General features: G+C 49.7%; 1 protein-coding gene across 1 annotated transcript in view; it reads right to left on the reverse strand.

The window, feature by feature from the left end:
- LOC101064538 (low-density lipoprotein receptor class A domain-containing protein 4) overlaps nt 1-18,387 on the reverse strand; it is a 100,396-nt gene that overhangs the window by 52,372 nt on the left and 29,637 nt on the right. Inside the window, exons 3-4 of the mRNA XM_029838525.1 lie at nt 13,458-13,985; nt 1-48 (exon numbers count right to left, since the gene is read on the reverse strand). The exon at nt 1-48 is cut by the window's left edge and continues 93 nt beyond it. Coding sequence (XP_029694385.1) covers nt 1-48; nt 13,458-13,497 — 88 coding nt within the window. The 5' untranslated portion in view covers nt 13,498-13,985. The remainder of the gene's footprint in view (nt 49-13,457; nt 13,986-18,387) is intronic.

Here is an 18,387-nt window from a genome sequence, read left to right on the forward strand (position 1 = left end):
GTGAGCCCAGACGCAAACAATTCCCATTGGTGCAGTGGAACTTGCACTCTGCACAGATGAGAACAAAGAGAAGAGGCCGTTTTGAGCTCTGGAACCTTCAGCATTCGCAGGACCTGAAGGGAAAATTCATCTCAACGTCGACAGAAAAGAAAATTAGACCGAAGGAAATGACACCGATTGATCCTCACAGGCTTTTCTGTAACTAAAATACTAAAAAACTCAACAAAAGCGAGACAAAAGAGCAATAAACACAACAACCACACCCACGGCGCGTGCAAGAGCGCATTAACGGACTAGAAACCAAGCGAGTTAGCTCAAACAGAAAGCGTTCACATGTTGGATTCACACAGAAACAAGGTCAGAGGAAAAGTGCTCTCCTGTTGAAAACAGCAAATATAGAAATGGCTCTTTCCAACAGGCAGAACAGCAACGTCCCCTCACGGAACAGAAAAGCTTCTATTCACCAACATAAAAGTCTGAGGAGCAATCTGATGAACAAAGAAATATCAATGGAATGAACTCTGTTTGTGTGTGTGTGTGTGTGTGTGTGTGTGTGTGAGTCCAGAAAATGATGAATTAACGGAGCAATCGATACCCAAACGACACCGTCTTTTATATTCAAGTAATAAGAAGATTCGCTTCTCTTTGCCGCTGAAAGAGAAAACTTTTTTCAATTTTTCAACTCGCACAATAACACGTGCGCAAGCTCAAGATGTGTTACAGCCCCGAACACTTGTCAAGACCAGTCAGAAACCTTGAGCGGGACCCAGCTCACATCTTCTGTGGCCTCGTTTGTACGACGATTATTCATATTTCTGTTTTTCTATGAAAATGTGTTTCTTTCAAAATTCATTCCAATATCACATCTTGTTTTTGGCCTGTAAAATTGTAAAAATAAATCCACCTACAAAGCTTCTCCTGTATGATCTGTCTTCTCTCTGTTGGAGGGTTTGACTGAGCACACTCACTCAATTTGTTCCTGAATAAACAATAAAATCAGGGATCAGTGGACCCAGCCTGGAGGAAGAGGCTCCCGGCCGTCCACTGGGACCCAAAACCGCCACTTGGGTCAGCTCGCCAATCAGAGCGGTCCGAGGGGTCACACCCAGGTCACCCAAAGGCAACCGAAGATGGACCTTAAATAAAACACCACACGCAACAGGTGCAAGTACCAGAGTTTGAGTTGAACCCCCCCCCCCCCCACACACACACACACACACACTCACACACACACACCCCACACCATTCCTGGGATTAATGCACCCTTTTTGATTAGGGTGGAGATTTGGACATTCTAATCAACATAATGGAAATATAGCTATAAAAATACTTGTCCTGTGAGCATCCATCCACCCTGTAGATGCTTTTCAGCTATCTAGTCTGATCACTGAGCCCCCAGCACAGCGCCACCTGGTGGCAGAAAGGAGAAGACCTCCTCTCAAAGTGGCAAATTAGCATACAGCTAATAGTCTCTTGACAGTAATGCTAGGACAGGCACTATGTAATGTGCAGGTTAGTTTCACGTGCTGACGGATGAGCCCTGCGCCGTTAGCGAGTCTGAGCTAATTGGGCCGATTTACGAAACCCCGACCGAACTGTTCAATCGAATGATGTCTTTGCCGTCGTATGGAGTCTTCCGTGTCAAAGCCATTACCTAATGTGATTATGGAGGACTAATCAACTGCTGTAATCAAGTCTGAGCCAGACGCTCGGCTATTCAGGCTGGAATGCCTCTTTATTCGTAGCGAGGGCGTCAGAGATTTTGGGAGATCATGTTTTTTAATAAAGTTGCTACTTTGAAGGGGGGGGGGGGGTTTCGATCAAATGACACTGCACATTTTCTCCTCTTCCTCCAATAACAAGAACAGCCTGTTCTCTTCTTGTCTAGACAGGCGGCGGTGGAGGGAGGTGGGGGGAGGCAGGAACACTGATCTGATTCAAAGAACAGGCCAGCATGACTATTCTCTGAAACAAACCCTCTCTCCTTCTGAGTGGCAATTAGTGAAGCTTGGGTGACTTGCCCGGCCTCTCCGCGTCGTCTCTCTCATTTTCTCTCATCTTCTCCCCCAAACTCCGTCTAGACTGCTCTTTCGCTCTTATCTCTTGCTGTCTAGCCCTTCATTTCCTTCTCCATCTTGTTTTCCTCTCCTCTAACTCTGCGTCCCCACCGATTTCTGGCCGTCCCACCTCTCCTCCGCCGCTCTTCCACCCATCCAGCTGTCACATGAGTGTGATGCGAGCTGATGGCGAAGCACTCCACCCTCCGGTGAATTTCTCCTCCTCTTCCTTTATAAACACAGACATCTTCAGGTTAATTAGCTTGATTAGACGCTGCTGGACGGTGATGAGATGAGAAATTTGGCAACAGGGTAGAGCAGTTACGAAACAAAGGAATACAAATGCCGCCGCACATCGGTCCTCACACATGGTTCGAGCGAGCATGTGTCAGACAGAGAAATGTCGTTACCTTAAAAAACCATCAGTCTGAATGTGCTACAAAGCTAATAGTCACTCTAATGCTGGTCTGTTGCCCACTGATCAATTAGTTTTTTCCATCAGCTGGCTCAAATAAGGCTTGATTCAATTCAGCTCTATTCGTGTAGCGTCTGTTACAATAAGAATTGTCCCTGAACAAGCAAAAGTGGCAGGGAAAATATTTCCTCTTTAGCAGGAGGAAACCTTGAGCAGGCCCAAAGGGGCAAAGTGTCACTTTCCCACCATCTTGTCTTGCAGGACCGTCCTCTGTGGCATGTCCCCAGCTTTTCTTGGCGTCGCCTGTCTTGTTTTGTTTCGTCCCCTGTTCATAATCGCAACGATCTTTATAAATTTGAACTAATTTGCACTGAATTAAGCAACTGATTCAATATTAAAAGTCATCATGGTCCGTTTTTTTGGCGCCACTACAGCATAAATATCAATTATATCCTCCTCTTCAGCAGCTAGCGCATTAATCAAACACACTGTGCAAAGGCAGAGTGAATAGTGCACGTGTGCGCACACAAACCAGCTGCAGATTTATGCCCCCATGCAGTAAATCACAGTCTCACTGAAGGATTTGCAGTGATTGGACAAAAAGAGTGAATTAGCTGTTCCGGGTCAGAGGGACAAAGCCAGCGACCATGTCCTGATGTCCTCCTGCCCGTCCATCTGATGTAGGTCCACTGTGGACCAGCTGCAGACCCCCAAACATGGAAGCCATCTCCTCGATTCCAAAAACCAACCAGAGGAAAGAGGTCGAGGACGAGGAGGAGGAGGACGGAGAGGAAGAGGAGAGAGGGGGAAGCAGAAAGCAGCTGGCAACAACAAAAGTCAGGAAGAGGAAGTCAGGGTGGAGAAGGAAGAGCCAACAGGGTGGGCGGACACAGCTGATGAAGATGCTGATGAGGACGATGATAACAGCAAATCTGCTCATAAAGGGGGACGACCATGTCGCCGTAGCGATCAGGGGAGGAGACACAAAGACGGCGTTAATGGGAGACGAGAGGAGGAGCCAAAGAGAACTGAGCTGTTGCCGTGGATATCCCATTTAAAAGAGATGATATTAAACACGTCTGCCTGCCTGTCTGTCTGTCTGTCTGTCTGTCTGTCTGTCTGTCTGTCTGCCTGCCTGCCTGCCTGTCTGTCTGTCTGTCTGCCTGCCTGCCTGCCTGTCTGCCTGTCTGCCTGTCTGTCTGTCTGCCTGCCTGTCTGCCTGTCTGTCTGCCTGCCTTCCTGCCTGCCTGTCTGCCTGTCTGTCTGCCTGCCTGTCTGTCTGCCTGCCTGCCTTCCTGTCTGTCTGCCTGTCTGTCTGTCTGCCTTCCTGTCTGTCTGCCTGTCTGTCTGCCTGCCTGCCTGTCTGTCTGTCTGCCTTCCTGTCTGTCTGCCTGTCTGTCTGTCTGCCTTCCTGTCTGTCTGCCTGTCTGCCTGCCTTCCTGTCTGCCTGTCTGTCTGTCTGCCTTCCTGTCTGCCTGCCTGTCTGTCTGCCTGCCTGCCTGTCTGTCTGTCTGCCTGCCTGCCTGCCTGTCTGCCTGTCTGCCTGCCTGTCTGTCTGTCTGTCTGTCTGTCTGCCTGTCTGTCTGTCTGCCTGCCTGTCTGCCTGTCTGCCAGTCTGTCTGCCTGCCTGTCTGTCTGCCTGCCAGTCTGTCTGCCTGCCTGTCTGTCTGCCTGCCAGTCTGTCTGCCTGCCTGTCTGCCTGTCTGCCTGCCTGTCTGCCTGCCTGTCTGTCTGTCTGCCTGCCAGTCTGTCTGCCTGCCTGTCTGTCTGCCTGCCAGTCTGTCTGCCTGCCTGTCTGCCTGCCTGCCTGCCTGTCTGTCTGCCTGCCTGCCTGCCTGCCTGTCTGCCTGCCTGCCTGCCTGTCTGTCTGCCTGCCTGCCTGCCTGTCTGCCTGCCCTCGTCTCCAGATGGTGACGCTGCATTCTCCCATCACTGCGGAGGAGCTCCAACCCCCAGAAAACAACAGCTTCAGCAGGTTTCTGTCAAAAAAAAACCAAAAAAAACTGCCAGTGTATAAAAACAAAAGTTTTGTGGTTTTCACCTCCAGAGCTGCCAAAAAGTGGAGTTTGTGAGAAGCAAGCAAAGACCTAAATGTGTTTGTGAAATATTAATTGAGTTAATAACCTGCCCTGGTGCCCGTCTGACGCCGGTGCAGCACGATGTTGCCCCACAGCGGATTAGCACAGTCCTGCCTTCACCATGGTAACGGGACCGTGTCAGACGTTACATGTTCGGTCCGTATCGCTCATCAACATGTTCTCTCTCTTCTCCCAAGTGTCTCTCGCCCTCTATCTCTCCCTTCCTACCTGTCTGCCTCTTTCCTGTCTCTCTCTTTCATCCTGTCCCCCGTCTGTCCGTCTCTCTCTCCCCCCTGTCTCTCTCTCCCCCCCTCCTCTCCACCATCTCTGTCTCTTTCACCTTCTCTTCTTCCCTACCTCTATCGCTCTGTCTCCCCCTCTCCTCCTCCCTCTGTCCTCCAGCCTGCATCCTTGATAGGAGGTGAGCAGCGTTTTTGCAGAGCACTGAGGTAATAAATGCGTTGCAGATCTCTGTGTCTCTGAGCCGTGAAGGATCGGGGCATCTTTCCAGCCTCTCTACCCCTCTGCTCTATTTTACCTTCTTTCCTCTCTCCATCCCTCCTTTTCGCCATCCTCCTCTCTCTATTTTTACCTAATTTCCTCTCCTCTTGTCCCTCGTCTCCTCCACTCCTCAACCTGGCTGTAGCAGGATAATTAAGCGCGTCAGATTTGTGCTGACTCGGCACAACTGACACCTAAAGTGAAGGAGAGCGAAAGTGAGAAACGGCGAGAGAACAAGGGAGAGAAGTGGAGAGCGAGACCTTCAGGCTGTGTCTCGTCTCTGCAGTCCAAACAGGGTGTGCGTCAGTGTGTGTGTGTGTGTGTGTGTGTGTGTGTGTTCTGCACAGGATGTGCACGAAGCTGTGTACAGCTTAGGGAGGTCCAGTCACACGACATGGCAGTAAACTTGGTGTGTTTACCCTTTATATATGTATTTGTTGTGGAGTCTCCTGATGGCCAACAAACATCACATGTGGACACAAGGAAGTCTTGCACAATGACGGTGAGGAGAAAGGTCACATTAAGAATCAGGCCCTCAAGTGAAGCTGCTACCTCCACACATAATTCAACCAAGCATAAGTGTGTTCATGCTAGCTTTGGGCAGATTTTACCACTCTTAAACCAAGCTAAGCTAAGCTAAGCTAAGCTACGATCCTTGATTTGTCGTACAAGACTGTAAAACAGGGTTAAAACGCAGATGTAACAAGTGGAACTGCATATTTTCCGTGGCATTTGCCATCGGTAGATAGTTCTGTCATGTTCTCCATTCATGCCTGGGTAAATGCACCACGGTCATACATTCCACCACAAAAGAGACACTCGAAGAACAGATGAAACATAAAACAGCATGAAGAAGTGCTGAAAGAGGCTGCTGTATTCACACCTGTTTAAACTCCTGGAAGAATCAAGGCCAGTGAAAACTCCGCTGTTCTGAAGCAGAAGTTCATAAAAAAGAGAACGTTTAAACTCTCCTTTATCCTTGTTATCCCTGAATTTGATTAATTTCAGACAAATCTCTCAACAAGGGGCAGGAACATGAAGGGAAGCCACTGCGGAATCGTTCAAAGATATCAAATAGAGTGTAAGAGAAGTCCTGGAGGTCCTGGAGAAAATCAGCTGCATTATTCTGCAGCCAAAGAAATGAACGTACATCAAAGCGCCGCTTGTCCGCCGCATGCTCAGCGTCTGAGGATGCAAAACCGCTAAACTTGTTAGAAGTGTTAGTGGGGGCGCGGGCGGCGCTTCAGGCTGCGGCGCATCAGCTGCAGGCTCTCCCAGAGATGCAGCGAGCAGCTTTTGGGGAAGCGCAACCTGACGGTACCAGAGCTGCGTGACATCACGGGGTCAAACGCAGGGTTGTTGCTAACACGTTCTCTGGTTGCTGTCTGACGCTCACAATGCCGGTTCTAGCTGGCTGTGAAAAAGGAAAAAAACAAACTCAAGGAAATCTGGTGCGCTGAGTGCAGCTGAAGTGGGGTGAGGAAACATCTTCACTCTTCTATTCAGTCTCAGGAATGTCAGGAACAAAATGAATCCACTTAGCTGCATCTGGTGCAACAGAACACTCGTCGGAAGGTCTAGCTGACACAGCATCATGTGGCAGGTTGTGTCCTTCAGCAGTAGCTTCCACTGCCCATCATAGCTAACATTTATGCAGGTTAATATTTTCTTTCCCAATATGGAAGAAGAATGAAGAGCTAACAGGAGACACCAATGTTGTGTGGACACAATCTGACTTTACAGCTAACAGGAACGCATTAGCAGGTTAGCACTGACTAATTTCCTTTGGCTTTGCTAGCATAGTCATGGAGGAAAAGCAGGCTGCCTGACAACCTGAGCGAGAACTGGCAGGTTAGCTAAAGCAGGCTGCCATTGCCGTGTCAAAACCCTGAACCTTGACCTCGGTAGCTTGATGCTACTCTGGTGGTTTGGCCTCAGAAAGCAAAGGGGAATTATTTACACAGCTCTGACCTGCTAGCAGCAGCAGCAGCAGGCTTGTATTTCCAACATCTATTGAATCCTTTTCCAGCAGCATAAAAACAGCAATCTACCTCTCTCTGCATCCACGAGTGAGATATCTTCTCATTTCTAACCGCCTTCCTCGGCCTTGTGGACGAACGCCGCGGGACCAAGAAAAGAGCCGATGAATTCATGAGGCAACAGGAGGTGCAGAAAAGAACAAGGGTGCACATGTATCGACATTGGTCTTTGCCACTTTAAGGTTTTGTTTTGTACAGCCAGAAAAACACTTAATTAGCACTGTGGCTCATGCGGATGGCGCGTGTGTGTGAGAGCTGGCACGCACACACCGTCAACGTGAAATAAAATGTTATTCTTTTGGAGGTTAACCACTTAAAACCACAACTGTCATCACGCAGCGTCAACCAGCTCATTTATTCTTGCCTCATTCTCTCCCCAGTGCTAATCTGATGAGGGCTTCACGCACATAAAGAGATCGTGCTCTCTTAGGAGAGAAACCTCTCCTCTGGCGATGGGGGTCATTCCAAACACGCTCCTGCTATCACGCTATCGGCCCATGTGCGTCTTGGGTTTCCTGTAGCTGTAGCCTCAATCACAGGATCCAGGGAGGCCGGGGTGTGTGTGTGTGTGTGTGTGGGGGGGGGGGGGGGGGGGGGGGGGGTTAAGGTGCAGCCAAATGTGCTCTGAAGATAAGATGCAGGCCAAGTGTGTGAAGGTGTGAGACGCAGGCCGGAGCGGCGCCCAGAGGTGCGAGGCTGCGGCTAAGCTACAGCACCAGAAGTCCCAGAGCCAACGGGATCAAGCCGGGCCCCTGAAGGCCTCCGACGTTCCACGCTGATACGGCGCTGGAGACACAGCGGCGGCCAAAAAAGCGGCAGAACACGAAAATACCACAGAATGAAGGAGCGGCTGCATAAAGCCAGCTGGGAGCGCGGTGGCGTGCAGGGAAGGACTCGCCACGGCGACGCTGTCTGTCCTGATTGTTCAGGTTGGCTGTTGTCAGGGAAATTTTTTTTCCCCTTTTAAATCAAACAAATAAATCAGAAACCTTTTGTTCTTCATTGTCCAAAAGCAGAAAGAACCGGTTGTTACCATGGTCACCAAACAGACGCAACAGTCAGGAACACGTGACCACGGCGGACGGGCCGCCGCGCCTCCTGGGGTTTCTCTGCAAGCACCTTTTTGGTCCTCCATTTGTGTCCTCACAACAAGTCTGAACCCCATTAAACCATTTTCCTCATAACTAAGCCAAAGCAGTGTTTTGGTAATTATCTGCCTCTCTCAGCAGCGACATTCTGCAGATGGCTCTGTTTTACTCTGGAAATGAAGAGGATGTTGGGGGGGAAATCAACTCCAAAATGGACAATTAACTCAATTAATGGTAGAGTAGCATTAGGAAGGGCTTTATAATAACCACGACAGCATCAATATGGCACCGATACCATATGTATGCTAATATGTGAGCGCTAAACGGTTCATTTTTTTGTCCCATTACCCAAAATCCACATTTTTGATGACATTCATCCATCTAAGGCTATTTTAATACCCAGCAGCTGCAATTAGATGAGAATAAATTTGACAGAGTGACTTAAACTCGCAGTTCTACCGAGTTTATGGCCTCGCGCTGCACTTTATGAAACCTTGAGCTAATGTATAATAGCGCTTACATGGATGTACGCCCATTTAGATACAAGATGGATGACACCTTCATCCTGATGAGATCGCCCGGTTGCAATAATGACACCGTCTGACCTTGCCCTCTCCCCATTTTCTCCGTGCACTTTCTCCCGTAACGCACTTATCAGCACATAATTTAGATGAAAAAGAAATTTTAAAAATGTTGCCTCGCCGCGTTCTGCAGCTTAAGGTGGCGAAAGAGCGCCGGGTTAATATGGGCTGGTTAGCGAGACAGCGAGGAACCTCATAAATATGTCCTCAGGTTCCCCGCTCCCTGTCGGCTTTAGCGCTCTGCCCACGCACACGCCCACACACGTGAATAAAGCCACAGGTACACACACACGAACACACGTGAAGCTCCGCGCGCTCTCGCGCACACGCCCACCCGCCGCCTCGTCAACCTCGCTGAGGAGCTCAGCAGGCGGCCGGGCGGCGCTGACAGGCTGAGCCAGAATAAGTCTGAAACTGGCTCACCTCAGCCACCATATCGACCACCGCATCGGAGCAGACGGGCGCCACCTGCCGCCTGATCGACGCGGCGCACACAACGAGTTTTTTGATGTCGCCTTTGATCTTCACGGGTTTTATTTAGAGACCGGTATTGGAGCCAGCGTCTCCAGGCGGTTGGACCGGGCCCTCCTGCTGATCTCGACCACCACCTAACCGCCTGTTTTCCGACCACAATGGTGGCACAAGGTGGGACAGATCTGATAATTGAGCACCCACCAAAACATTTTCCAACAGAAATCTGGTCGATTGGTACCGAAATAACTGCAAATCCGCTAACGTAGCGACCGCGGCGTGCTCTCATTAGCAAAGAGGAGATAGTGTGGATGTGAGGAAACCCGAATCGATAACCTGTTAACAAAAATGAAACGTGCATTGGTGGTCGGGTGGGGGGTGGGGGGGGTCTCCACTCCGGATGGATTCGAGGACCTTATCTGACTGAGCCATGGGATTGCGGAGGCTGCTCAGGGTTGGGGTGCAGACAGGAATCGGTGAGGAGCGGAGATTGAAACGTTAGCGCAGGGCTGCGGCGCCGTGACAGAAACCTCAACAGAGCGACTGACGCAGACGCCGGCGCCCGAACACGCTCGCACAGCAGATTTAGGTCAGCCTGCATGTGGGCAGGGTGGGTGTCTGACTGACTGGTAAATAAGCAAGATGGGAAAAGTAAATAAAGGAAACAGGATCAGACAGCAGGAAACCAGACAGGGGCACGCTAAACACACACACACACACACACACGCACACACACACACGCGCGCGCTAACTGGTGTGGAAACATCGATGAAAATTAGCATGCTGCGGCGCAGAGAAATAAATTAGATGTCGTGTGTGACTCACTGTGTCTGTCAAAACCGGTGTGCTTCCACAATAAGCGCCAGCACGTGCACGCGCGTGTGCACGCAGCAATTAATGATTAAATGGGACAGTGCGTATGCATACATTTACGGAAACTTACACGCAATTATCGTGTCATAATTCTTGTAATCAGCTGAACATGAGTACACACGTATAAGTGCACACACACACACACACACACACACACACACACACACACACACAATTACATCATTTTACTAATGCAGAAGCCCCTAGTGGTCTTTTATCATATATTACTAATGATTTATTGTCTTTCTGCTCTACATTAATTAACAAGAATGCTAAATTAATCGCACGACTGTGGTGATTAAAACATCAATAAATCAACATACTGAAATATTTGATCCCATGCGTTAAACATTGTCGTGCAGTTTTATTGGGTTTTTCTGTAATATCGCAGCTCTTGAAGAAAGTCCTGAGGCGCAACGTTTTTCCTCTCTCCCCCCGAAAAGACAGAAGCAGAACATTTGTTTTCCTTCCTAACAGATTCATCGGTGCTGTCAGCAGACTCTGCTCTGTCCCTCTGAACTTTTATAACACACCTCGCTCCTTCAGAAACCTGTTGTTTCTGTATTTATGAGAACCAGCCCTCTGACCTGAGGGATGCTAGCATTATGCTAATATACATTTGCAGAGGAAAACTGGAATTGCACACGGCTATTAAACCGCTGTCTCCTGGCAAAATGGTCCTGGAAGAAGTCCTCGGTGGTTGGAACCTGGCCCTGTGGCTCGGAGCGGGGGGGGGGGGGGGGGGGGGGGGGGGTCAAGTGGTGGCTACAGGTTCTCAATCTGTGAACGCAAGATGTGTGAAAGAATCTTCTCTATGGATTCTGCCTGGTTATGTGAATCACTGATTACCTTTAGTGCTGCCCCCCCCCCCCCTATAGGGCTGGTGATTACAATAGAGGGGGGGGGGAAATCCCATGTCGCAGGATTATTTATAGATTAACTCTACATAAAATGAACAGCTGAGAGCTATTTAGAAAAAAACTGTTCCAGCAGAGCAGCAGCGCAGCAGATAGGGACTGGTGTTTATAGAGGCCCACACCATCGACAATGCCTCCTGCCGGGCAGTTAGATATCCAATTAGGCCCCTCGGCCTGAATGGGAGCAGAAATCAGTCGATACAGGTATGAAGTTGTGCTTCTGAGCAGCTATCAGCGCCCAGCACGCCAATTAGCTGGAGACTTTCTGATGAAAAACAACATTGATTTGTCATCTCAGAAGGACAAACGGGTGGTAGAGGGGCAATTTCCCTACTGCCTCCCCCCGATGGCAGCTGTGGAATACTGGTAAAGGTGGTGGCGCAGGATGTTGAGCACGGACGCTTGTGTGTGTGTGCATCCCATGATATTCATCCTATCCTTAAGACCCAGTGGAATAAGGTTGGAAGTGAAGGACGAGGATTCTGAAGTTATAGGCTGCGATTGGGCTTTGATTTCTGCACGTTTGACGATATTTAATATGCACAAAAGAAGGATGCGGTTGACATGGGAACAGATTACTTCCAAACACAATCTGTTCACGTCGGAATTATGTTGCAGAGACGCCACCCAGGCAGCCTCCCACTGCTCCGAGGCCTCCGCCCCGGCAGCAGGAAGGCCTCATCTAATAACCCTGAGCTGTCAGTCACCGTATGGATGTGCACCAGCGCCACATTAGTGCAGCTCAATATGGATCGACTGCTGCGGGAGACCGCACGGCCTGAGAGAGAGCCGGCTTGGGAGGGGAGACAGAGTGAGATAAATGGAGATGGACAGAAAAAGGTGAGCGCCGAGGGAGAGCCAGAGTGTGAAAATGTGTCAATTGCTGAGAGGAAGCGGGAGGACGGGGGAAAAGGGAGGACTCTGGTGTGTGTCAGCTGACGCAGGGGGGTGTTTAATACAGCACGGACAAGAGATGACGTCTGTAATGCACTGATAGGTGGGATTATGCATTCTACCCTGAGGTGGTGGTGGAGGAGGACCCCCGCATCAGAGACCTGAGCGGCACCATCACGCCGGCGCCATCAGCTCACCCAGCCAGACAAAACTGCAGCTATCCGGGTATAAAAAGAGGAGGGGATGAAATAATGATAAACTTTGGGGGAAGAAGCTGTTATTTTCCGATCCGTGCGATAATGGGCCCTCGACGGAAATCCTCCCGAATTCAAATAAAGCGGACGCGGACGCAGACAGACCCACAGACCCTCCGGGAGGACTGGGAGGTCAAACGTCTGCATCCCGGTCTGCGTTTGTGATTTACCTGGGCTGATTACCCGACAGGAAGCCGCACGCAGTAAACAGCCCCCCCCCCCCCGCTATCCTCAAAGCTGTCGACCGTCAGCCCGGCCTTTGTTTATAAAAGGAAGGTGAAGCTTTATTCCCATCTACAAGCCTGCAGAGCTTCGAAAAAGAGCTGCGCTAACTGGGACTGATCAATTACGCAATAGCTGTCCTCCAAAGACGCCTTCCTCCATCCATCCTCAGAGCAGCTGACCACAGGAGCAGCAGCACTTTCTCTCAACCAGACACCCCAGCAGCATTAATCACTTTCATGAACTGAGGATGGTCAGAACTGGGCCGGTCAGGCCCGACTGAGATGTCTGCGTCCTTCAGATAACTCAAAAGAATCAGCATCATTGTCTCTCTCCCATTGCTGATTCATCATGAGAGCTGCCGTAACTCCACCTCTGGTGGAGCTCCCTTCTAACCATCTTCTCCAGAACTTTACAGACAAGGTTTCGTCCCACTCTGCAGGCCTTTGGAAGACTCTCCCAGGCCCAGCAGGTGCACAACAATCCTGGGGTTCAGAGCAGCATTTATAGATCCCAGAGAAGGATGCAAACCTGCTCATCCCCCTCAGTTCTATATGAAAACAGCTCATCAAAGGGCAGCAGCATGCACGTCCAGACCACCAGCTGGTCCAGAGCAGCGACCCTGGACTGGTTAAAACCCGCTCAGGTTCTGCAGTTGGCCCGTGTGCTGCATCGGGTCCTCATAAACTTTATAGTGCTGCCATGTTAAGGGGCTGGAACAGTGTTTGGTATGCAAACACACGGCCCTCCATACATCATTTACATATAGATGTCAAACAGATGTAGCAGCATATAGGTGCAGAGCATACATATTCAAATTGAATGTAATCTGTAATTCAAAGGCATTTGAATATAAAGCGATGTGCTGTATATTTACACAAGCTGCAGACAAACAAAGAGAAAAGCGGCTCCTGCAGGCGGTGAAATGCTGTGTGGCTGGGCAGCAACTGGGAGCTCTGGGACGGCCGCTCTGTCGTCCCTCAGAAGGTGGAGGAGTGTGTGTCTTGTGTTCTACATCTGTGCGTCTGCACATGTTAAACACGTGACCGTTGGGAGTCTCTCATTACCTTTAAAGGCATTCGTCGCTGGCAAGTCAGTTTCCTGCATACTGCCCCTCCCCGCGCTCTGTCCGCTGCTGCCGATGCTGCGATGGATGCCGATGGACGAGCGTTAACCCTTCCGAGCTGCGGCCGCTGGTGGGTGGGAGGGTGGCCGGGAGGAAGGGGCGGCACCTGCCGGTATCGCTGCCATCTTTCTTCATCAACAGATCAGCCGGGTTCAAAGTCCGGAGCGGCCGACTCTCACGCTCACTCCTCAGGCTGGACTTGGGGATGTAGGCGGGAAGTCGGGAGGTTCTGGTAGTTACTGGCCGCTGGTCTGTCCTCCACGCAGCAGAACAATGGCCTTCGCTCTTCTCTTCTACCTCTTAGCTGCACTAAAACGTCCTCAGTCTGTGTGCGTTGCTTCGCAAACGTCGCTGCTGCTGACTTTGTTTATTCGTCTTTATTTAGCTTCCCTTCCCCACTTCCTCTTCACATCCCTTTTGCCCCATGAGGGACGTGAGGTACGGTGGCATTCATGCGGTGGCACCACAGCTGAAGAAGAAAACAGAGGAAAAGAAAACAGTTAAAGACACGTTTCAATTTCAGTTTCACATCGAGCAGCTTTTGCACCAGTATCATGATGTGTAATGATCCAGTTCGCATCGCATAATCATCGTACATCAATCATCATTCCAGGTTACCACATAACATGAGGGCAGAGAACTCCTACAAGTGGAGCCAGAGAGTCTTTATCACCCGTGGTGGCGGTTTGGAGAGCTCCTGCTCCGCGGCGCCACCTCCTGGTGAGATTCTGACTCTTCCCTGGCAGGAAGAGCCACCACATTGTCTGTCTTTATTGAATACCAACGGCACGCGCCGATTATCGTGTGCCAGCCACGTCAGACCGGCCCTGACCGGTAGCTCCTAGTAGAATTTCTGCAATAGTCACACACGTCCCCCACCACAACATTCCGGTCCATGTCCGCGCTTGTGCAGAGCCTCACCCAGCTCCACAATGGCCGACCGAGCAAAGCCAACAGAAGCAGGAGACAAGCACGAGCGTGCGCACGAGGACGAGCCGCCTGGGTAGCAGGTGGGTGGGTGGTTGGCTGGTAGTGCCCCCTTTAGTTCCTCTCACCCACCACATTCTTACATGAAAGGGAAGGTTTTTCTGAAAGCTAAGCGCCGCCTGTGACCCTATTTCACAGAGCAGAGCGGAGATAGAGCCACATGTCAGCGTGCCGCTTTGAAGTCGGCCTGATAAACAGGGCTGGAGGAGGCTACGGCTAAGGAAACAACAAAACTTTATTTACATTTCAAAAGTGCCAAGTGCCTGCTCTGCTTTTTTCTTTTCCCCCTCCCTCCCTCTCATCTGTCTGCGAAACGAACAAAATCTGTGAACGAGGTTTTTGAAGGGAGAACCGGTGGGGAGGATTTGGAGGGGGAGGCCAGTTTCGGTCAGACTGACACCGTCTGCAAATGAGAACCTGCAGGTTATCACGCTAACGGGCGGGGGGGGGGGACCCAGAATCAAGGAGGAAACCAAAAAAAAAAAATCAAAGATGAAGAGCTGCAGGTCGAGGAAAGTTCAAGACGAGAAATGGCACGAGGAAGCGAGGAATGAGTCTGGGAGAGAAGCAGACAGACGGTAAACAAACGCACGCCCTGTCTGAGGTTTACAAAGACTCAACAGATCTCCGTTAGACGCTGTTATCTCTGCCGGCCCAAACGGAGCCTCGGCACTAAGCAGCACTGATACACACAGCAGTAAAGACCCGACCCGCCTGCGACAAATTTCATTCCTTAGGAGAGTTTCTGTAGCACTGAGTCATGGCGTTTCTGCCTGTGACCAAACCCCCAGAGTTCCTGAGGCTTTAAACAGGCGCGGCCACCAGGCCGACGGTTGCATTCATCGGAGGAGCCAAAAGATAAGGAGTGGAAGGGCGGAAGGAAAAGAGATCCTGGGTGAGATGCCACCAGGACTGACGTGCAAGGCAGAACTTCACCAAACAAAACCGCCTCTGCTTGATTTGGACTCAGCTTAACTCTTTGTTAGGAGAAAAGAAAAGGGAGAGAAAGAAGCGTTACATGTGGTATTTGAAGGAAGTGTAAGGTTGTTTAACATCTGGGCACTATATAGTTGGACTATATTATTACTACTTTACATTCTAAAACATGATCGTTAATGATCGATCATTAATGCAGCAGTGAAAGTAACAGTTGTGAAGATAAAGGCATGAGAAGGCTGCCATATTGATCCCATTTCAGGACTGACTGGCTAATCCAGTGCTGGCTATTGAAGAGAAGGACGAGTGAGTGAGTGTGTGTGTGTGTGTGTGTGTGTGTGTGTGTGTGAGAGAGAGTTCAGTGTGTCCATGTCTGTTTGCTCAGGCTATCTTTACATTCATCAGTCTTCAAACAACACCAGCCTGTTGCCACTATCGTTGATCAGGAGTTAGCTGATCATTATGGGTTTGTTTTCATCCTTGACCTGAACGTGTGGTTGGTTTCATTTTCCCTTTTTTCCTTGGTAACAAACCCCTCAGGAGTCCCCCAGGGTTAGGTTCTTGGGCCTTTCAGAATCTCCAAATGCAGCTTTATTATAATATTCCTATTTAATCTTCCTAAGATGCAGTTTAAATCCAACTGTTGCTGCAGTATTCAACAATAATAAATGTTTGGGGGATATTCAGAGTCAATGAGTCCTGTAGTAAAAGTCAGAGATTGAATCATTTAAAAAGGATTCAATCTCTGACTTTTACTACTTTTACTACAGTAATGATGGCACACTGTCCAGGATGTGCAGCCTGAAAGGAATAATTTCTGTTTTGACGTGCTCTGTAAATGGAGGTGCGTGTGCTCCATCAGAGGTGACGGACGCTATAGTACAGTTTGAATTCAGTTACCTTACTGCTTGACATTGAAAAATCAAAGAACCTATTGACGGTTCCTGGGCAGGACTTCATATTTGATGATATTACTGCAGAAACCAACATGACTTTATATTCAAAGAGTGCTTTGAGGAGCGCAGAAGGACAAATGTTGTGAAAAGGTCCCACATGATCCTGAACCTGTAAAGGTTTAACGTGACCTGGCCCTCCGGATCCACCAATCTACCACTGCAACCAACACCGGCCTGTATTTTCCTGTCTGACTGGAAAGTCCTGACAGGCTGTGGAACATGTTGGTTGAGGATGTTTGCCAGCATTCTGAGGACACCTCCTGGCCTCCGCTCCAACCTGTTTGATCACTTGCAAACATTGCTTCAAGTGAAAGATCCCCACGATCCCCGCGATCCCCGCGATCCACTCCTCTCACCGGATGTTCTCCAGCCCATCAGAATCTCAGTTGCAGTCCAAACACGCACTCCATTTATTCCATGCCCACATCTTTATCGCTCCCCCCAACAAACCAAATATAATAGTAAGTAATTAACTCATTAAATCTCTGCGGCCTCATCATCAGTTGTTCAGAACAGCTCTGAAAAACATCGGAGAAACACAAGATGGCAAATAGCTCCAAAGACGACAATGGGAGAAGATCAGCAAGAAACACAAGGTGGCCAAAAATGTCAAGAGACTCTGGGAGTCGTCCATCTACACCAGGACCAGAGGTTCCTCCAGCGGGGCCTTGCCTCCATTTCCAGGCTGGACACCCCTTGGTGACACCGAGAGTTTAGCATGTCTGGAGTACAGGGAGGTCCCCCTATCAGAGGGGGGGGGGGGGGTCAATCGGGGGCAGGTACTTATCAGCGAGACAGCAGCCAGACAGACAAACACAGACCCAGTTTTAAACTGTTACACCGAACGTTCGGCCGGCCTTGTTGGGAAAGAGAGCGGTTGCGTAACAGAGAGAATGGAGATAATCTGTCGGTCTCGGGCCACTCGAGGGTTTGGTCTGAGGACGCTGCTGACAAATGAGGCTTTTCTCCCGTTTTTATCAAATTAAATTCAAACATCACCCAAACTACAAGAAGAGAAAACGTAAAAGCTTCTCCTTTCCTCTCCTCTGGCTCCCCGCTCAGTTTGGCAAAGATTTAGGGGATTTATTTATTTTTGGGCGGTTGTAGTGCTAGTAACCACAAAAAGCGCACACCAAATATCAAAGACCACAGATAGCTTCGTCCCAGCGGGAGTTGTGAAGGCATAAATCATCCTTAGATTAGAAATAAACGTGACCAACAAAGGCAGAAATGGTTCAGTACTTTTCCTGAGTCACCAAAGTCTCTGCAGTCCTTTTGTGGTCACATGGAGACATGAAGACGCGTGTTATGACAAGGTGACAACAGCCCTGGAAATTCCCCCACCGCTAACCTAATGTTCGCAAGGTAATTTCCTTCAGATGTATGCTAATGCGGTTAGCATTTGGCCTTTGGTTACCCAAACTCTTCCTCCTCAGAACAGAAAAGCAAACATTCATTGAGCAAATGTCTAAAACAAAAACCAACAGAAACAGCCGATTTGGAGGTTTAATGCAGTTTCGCCGCAAAGTCTGGACGCCGATGACAGTTGAGGAATCGCTCGAGGACGCCGCCGCTAAGCGGGACAAGCTTGGACAGAAGCCAGGCCGCAGAGGGTTTTTAAGGCTGAGGTTAAAGTGTCCCACACTTCAGTGATGACTGCGACAAACACAAGGACGTGGGCAGGCGGTGAAGCTCCTCCGAAAAGCGGAGCAACGGGACGTTTCTTTTTTTTTAATGCAAGAGGAAATGGTCGCGTAAGCAGTCACTTTTTGATTCGTCTCAATTATCTGACAACACCTCGATGACAAACGGGAAGAAAACGCTTTCTTTGTGGTTTGAGGTGTGAAAAGCAACGTTAGGAGCGGCGCACTTCCTCGTCTGCGTCGCGCCAAACCGAGCGTGATGAAGCCGACACGCGTAATGTGGCCCCGGCCCCGGCGGCTCCTGTGCAGACAGGACGAGGGCGGTGACGCATCCGCACTCCCAATACAG

The sequence above is a fragment of the Takifugu rubripes genome, chromosome 7 (assembly GCF_901000725.2).
Source record: "Takifugu rubripes chromosome 7, fTakRub1.2, whole genome shotgun sequence".
Classification (NCBI taxonomy): domain Eukaryota; kingdom Metazoa; phylum Chordata; class Actinopteri; order Tetraodontiformes; family Tetraodontidae; genus Takifugu; species Takifugu rubripes.